Below are 6,000 nucleotides of genomic sequence, written 5' to 3'. Positions count from 1 at the left end.
TTGGAGAGCAGTTTTTAATTTTAATGAGGTCTAAATTATTAACATTTTTTTTTCATGGATAATGCCTTTGATTTTGTATTTAAAAAGTCATCACCAAACCCAAGGCTGTCTGGATCTTCTCTGATGTTGTCTTCTAAGAATTTTATGATTTTCCAATTTATATTTAGGCTTATGATCATTGTTTTTCATGTGGATGTCCGGTTGTCCCCACATCCTTTGAGAACACTGACCTTGCTCCATGAAATTGACGTGGCCTTTTCATCAAAGACCACTTGGCAAAGTGAGTGTTTCTGAGCTCTGTATGTTGTTCTACTTATCCCTTTGCCTCAGCCCTCCAACTTTGTTCTTCTCCAGTATTTTGTTGGCTAGTCTGGGTCTTTTGCCTCTCCCTGTAAAGTTTAGAATCATTTTGGTGACAGCCACAACATAACTTGCTGAGAGACTGACTGGGGTTACTTAGAATCTGTACATCAAGTTGGAAAGAACCGACATAACATTGAGTATTCCCAGTGATGGACATGGGCTATCTTTTATTTAGGCCTTCTTTGATTTCTTTCATCAGAGCTTTGTAACCTTCCTCATGAAAAAGCACTTCTTTATTCCGTGTGCCAATGTAGGTGGTATTATGTTTTAACTATCAAATTCCATTTGTTCCTTGTTGATATATAGGGCGTTGATTGACTTTTGTACATTAATCTTGTATCATTCAACCTTGCTATAACCAATATTTGTTTCAGTTTAATTTTTGGTCGACTTTTGAAGTTTTCTATATAGATGATCATGTCACCTGTGAACAAAGACAATTTTATTTCCTCCTTCCCAATAGATACACGTTTTAATGTCCTTTTCTTATCAAATTTCATGAGCTGGGATTTGCAGTAGATATCGAAAAGGAGTGCGAAGAGACAGACATCCTTGCCTTGCTCCTGATCTTAGCGAGGAAGCTTCTAGTTTCTTTCCATGAAGTACCATGTTAGCTGTAGGTATTTGTAGGTGTCCTTTATTAATTTAAGCAAGTTCCCCCTCTCTTCCTAGTTTGCTGAGACACAATATAATTTTAATATAAAACACGGTACAATAAGTAGTGTATATAATCTGATTCTGATTTTGTGCGAATGTATTTGACATGGGGGGACCTGGTTGGCTGGATAATGAGAGTTTTCTTTACACATTTCTGTATTTTCTCACTTTGCCCCGATGAACCTATGTTTTATATATATATATATATATATATATATATAATATATATATATATATAAAACAGAAAACTGACATTATGGAAAGTGATGGAAAGATTCTCGGAAGAGAATGGCCGGCCGACAGAAAAACGGACAGAGACGAAGGAACATGGAAAAATCCGTGGAGAGAGCAGGGGTTTAGTAATTGCGTCACCGTCACCGAGGAGAACACAAGCTCTCTGAGGGCCAGGCCGGCCTGAACTAACCCCGCAGCGTCGTAAGTCATCTCACCTGCGCCTCGGTCTCGCTTGGGAAATGCTATTTGTTTCTTTGGCATCCCCAGCGTGGTCTTTGTGGAGACGGAGCCGGGTCTCTTGTCTTTCCAAGTAGTTTGCCTGGTGTTTTAGGACGAGGGAAAGGAGACCGGGAGCGGTTGGCGGGCGCGAACCGGGGCAGGGAAGGGGGAGCGGGGGGAGCCCACAAGTCACGGGAGAGGGGAGGGAGAGGGGAGGACGAGCGCGCCCCAGCCCGAGGCTGCCGGGCGAAGCGCGGAGGCCGGGATCGGCTCCGGAACCCCGCGCACACCCCGGCGGGCGGGAAGGGGGCGCAGCAGCGCCCCCGCCTGGCCGCGCCTCTCCCGGGCCGGGCGCATCCCGCCGCCCGGGTGCCTCGAGAGCGCACGCAAGCTCCCGGCGCTCGCTCGGGGTCCGCGGCTCCCGCGCCCGCCGTGTGCCGGGGCGACGGCGACAGGCGGAGGGGGCCCGGGCCCGCCGCGGCCGCCGGCCGCCTGCAGCGAGCGCCGCGGACCGGCCGGAGCCGGGTGAGCCGCCGCGCCCGTGTCGCGCCGCACACGCCGCGGAGGCGCTCGGGGACGGCGGGCGCGGGCGCGCACGGGCGGCGCGGGGCGGCGGGCGCCGCGCGGACCCTCGGCGGGCAGCGCGCCCACCTCCCCGGGGCCGCGGCCCCTCCGCCTCAAGTCTGGGCGCGCCCGGCCCCACGCTGCCGGTGCCCATGGGGATCCGAGAGTTTCCCGGCGGCGCACCCAGGGGCAAGAGCATCGCCGTGTGAGTAGCGCCCGGGCTTGGGGGCGGGCGGGGCGGGCGGCCCTTTGCAGCCTGGGGCTCGGGGAGGGGCGGCGCGCGGCGGGGCTGCTCGAGAAGTTCCGGGCGTCCTCTCCCTCACCGCTCGCCCCGATCTGCGCCGCCCCGGGGCGCCCGGGGCCGGCGCGGGAGACGGGACCCGACGCCGAGGCTGCCGGGGTTGCCGGGGTGCGAGGCGGGCGGGGCACGAGCGGCGGCCCTGCGGCGGCACCTGCCCCTGCGGCGCCCTTGCTCGCCCTCGGATCGGCTCCTCACCGGCCCCCCCCCCCTTCTCTCCCCACCTCCTCCCTCGCCCACCTGCCCGCGCGCGGCCGCAGTGGCATGAGGAGGTCACCGGACGTCAGCCCCCGGAGACTGTCCGACATCAGCCCCCAGCTCCGGCAGCTCAAGTACCTGGTGGTGGACGAGGCTATCAAGGAGGATCTGAAATGGTCGCGCTCCGTGGAGGACCTCACCAGCGGGCCCGTGGGGCTCACGTCCATCGAGGAGCGGATCCTGCGCATCACCGGCTACTACGGCTACCAGCCCTGGGCGGCGAGCTACAAAAGTAAGACTCCCTCGTCCGCCGGTCCGTGCCCCCTGCCCTCATCGCGGCGGCTGGGGAGCACACGAGGCGACGCGTCCTGCCGCCCCCCCCCCCTCCGCCGCCCTGCCCGGAGATACAGACCGGGCTTTGCAACTTTTTGGAGAGACCTGGAGACGGAGTTCTCCGGGACCTTTGGGAAATTCTGATCGGTCTCTTGCGCCCCCTCCCCTTCCCACACGGCTTCTCCCTTTGCATCCCCTTGCTCTGGAGGCGTCGCATTAGGGAGGCAGATTGGAAACTCAGTGTGCCCTGCACTTGTGTGGCTCTCCTGCGGATCCCAGAGTGGTACCCGCGCCCAGTCGGGCTCAGCTGGTTCGGAGACTGCAGACTTAATGGGCCTGGGTTTTCACTCTTCCCTTTGTCTCCTGGGCCCTGATGCTGGAGGATGATTCTTGGGCCTTCATTTCAGACCCCTGCGCTCCCTTTGCCTCAGGTCTTTATCCGTCCTCGGTGTAGGGGTTCTGTCTGGATCATTCTAGATGATGGTATTTGGTCCCCGAGAGATCAGTGGTTGGTGCCAGGTGCAGCAGCTGAAAGTTTTCTTGGCCAGTGGGCCCCAGCTGATACCTTTGGCAATGCTGGGATCTGTTGTATGGATAGTAGCTGTGCGAGCAGGGCCGATTTGGTGGGCATGGCTTCCACCTGGGAGGGAGAAGTTGGCTGGAAGCCACTCCAGATGCCTCTGAGAACCGTGATCAGGCGGTCCCATCACTGTCCTGGGGCAGAAACATTGCCCTTTACCACTTCAGTCAAGAAAGGAGTTTGCTTCATTCCATTTGTAGTAAAGGCTAACAGCCTAATGATTGTGAGATATGTTTTTCCCCTTCATTGCTTGAAATTGGAACATACTTTATTGGTCCTTAGGAAAAAAAAATCAGGCTTCTGTAAATTAATCATGTTCAGCTCTAAAAATACGGCTCGTTTTCTCCTAAAACCCTTGACTCTCAAGCCGAACGTCAGCAGTATGCTAGCAATAAGCTGGTTACTTTTAAGTTATTTGCAGACAGAAACCTAGGATTTTCATGTTTTGTTTTCATGCCCTTACTTGTTTGTAGAGGACTGTGGTGATTGCTTTTAACACTGCATAGACCTTTAAAAGGTTATCTGTGTGTCCTGCGGTCTCCTGCTTCTGCCGCTACAATTGTAGCTGATAGATTGTCTTTGGATCACAGAAGGAAGACAAGGGACCAAGTTCTCTTTTCAGCAGGAGAATCCTGGGCATAGGATGAAACAGTGCTACAAGATTGCAAACCCATTGGAAACCATGATAGAACTAGGAGGCTCAGCTCCTCTTTCTGCTTGCTAAATTCCTATCAGGAACTTCCTGTTTCTTCTGTTCTCTGCTTTCTTGATAAAGAAAGACGGTGGTGCGATTTAACAACCTTCGTGGGGTCATCTAGCCCCTAAAGTCGTCCACAGATTTATCGTTGTCATTTTATTTGTGACTGGCCCCATGTACTTTGTAGACGATTTCACCGGGGTTCCTGACTTCGGGGGCAGACAGGGAGCCACAGCAGTGATGACTGTGTTTCGTACGGACACACTTTATAATTAGGACAGGGGACAGGCCGTATGGAGAATGAATGGATTCTTAAATCCCTTCTCCGTGAAGCTTTGTGGAAGGCGTAATATTAACAAACAAGGCGACAGCGATCACTGGGAGTGACTACACTCGGCTCACTCAACTCTTTTTATTGCCGTGGAGCTTCCTCTTTATTCCAGGGTAGTCCCTTTCTCCTAAAAGGCTTTAGGTGACAACTGACATTTTGACGAATTAATTAGATTTTAAGTTTAAATTTAGAGAAGCTCATGTTTTATTAATATAGTCAGAGATGTTTTAGGGGAGCCCTTGGGCTGTGTGTTATTTCTATCCTGAGCAGAAGAAAAATGAAGAGGCTTCTCTGTAGGTTGGGATCATTTCTTCAGTTTCTTGGTTAATAATCACTCTCAGCACACTGGGAGACATGATGATCCCAGAATACATGTTATTCTCACGGTGTGCGGAACAAGCTGTGGGCTGCGGTGAGCCTTATCCTGGGCACCTTGGCATTGCTGTGCTACCTGTCTGCCATCTTTCAAGGTGGTTCATCTGTGTCTGCGCTGAGAGTTTCTGGAAGGAGCTGCGCTGAGAGTTTCTGACTGTATGAGAGGGACTAACGAGTTAGCCGGCCAGCTTTGTAGCAGCAGACATGATTGGCATGACCAGGTATTCGTTCCTACCTTCTCCACTTTTAGTCTTTGTTTTGGGTGGCTAAGATAAGTGAGGTGATTGTAAATAGTGTAGAAACGACCCTTGCTCGGTATTTTCTTTATACAAAAAAAATTTTTTTTTAACATTTATATATTTTTGAGAGAGAATGCGAGCAGGGAAGGGGCAGAGAGAGAGGGAGACACAGAATCCGAAGCAGGCTTCAGGCTCCGAGCTGTCAGCACAGAGCCCGACGCGGGGCTCAAACTCACGGACCGTAAGACCATGACCTGAGCTGAATTCGGTCGCTTAACCAGCTGAGCCACCTAGGTGCCTCTCATACTTTCTGTCCAGTCAGTGAGATGAACACGTTTCATGGCAGACGAGGGACTTTTTATAAGGAATTGTTTTTAAAAACTCCCCAAGGCCCCTGGGTCTGAGAGGGATGGTGTGTGTGGAACAGTCAGCTGAGAATTAAATAAGAAACCAGCAGCCAGGATGGGTCACGCGCCTCTTCTCAGTGGCTAAAGTCCTCCGAGCACATTCCACATTCCATTTTCTGAACCAAACCGCTGGGCAGTGTTTGTGGTGATTCCTCGGGTTCCTGGCTGTGAGTGTATCCAGAGCCCAGAGAGCGGGTGGTTCACAGAAGTTGCTCAGTAAAAGTTTGGTGAGCGAGTGAGTGAGTGAATGAATGCGGCCTGAGATGCTGACCTCCAGGAGAGAACCTTCGAATGTATCTCTGTAGTGATTCAGGGCCTCGAATTCTTTATGCTGCCTTCCTGTCTGTTTGGAATTGCCTCACTCCTGCCCTGTGCTGCCACCCTAACTGCGTCCTTGGCTTTCCAAACCATAGACTAGACCGGAATTGCTGATGGCAGGCTTTGGTGTAGCCCAGGGTTCCGCAACCTCAGCACCATCAACATTTTGTACCGAGTAATTCTTTAT

General features: G+C 52.5%; 1 protein-coding gene across 1 annotated transcript in view; it reads left to right on the top strand.

Moving 5' to 3' along the window:
* The first annotated feature begins 2,189 nt into the window (after positions 1 to 2,189).
* SLC35F3 (solute carrier family 35 member F3) overlaps positions 2,190 to 6,000 on the top strand; it is a 399,741-nt gene continuing 395,930 nt past the window's right edge. Inside the window, exons 1-2 of the mRNA XM_047088787.1 lie at positions 2,190 to 2,242; positions 2,596 to 2,825. Coding sequence (XP_046944743.1) covers positions 2,190 to 2,242; positions 2,596 to 2,825 — 283 coding nt within the window. The remainder of the gene's footprint in view (positions 2,243 to 2,595; positions 2,826 to 6,000) is intronic.

The sequence above is a fragment of the Lynx rufus genome, unplaced genomic scaffold (genome assembly GCF_022079265.1).
Source record: "Lynx rufus isolate CCGP_SWC_20201006 ecotype Redwood Valley unplaced genomic scaffold, mLynRuf1.p SCAF_25, whole genome shotgun sequence".
NCBI classification, from domain to species: Eukaryota; Metazoa; Chordata; class Mammalia; order Carnivora; family Felidae; genus Lynx; species Lynx rufus.
The sequence above is the reverse complement of the archived record's forward strand: the minus strand, read 5'-3'. Positions and strand labels throughout refer to the sequence as shown.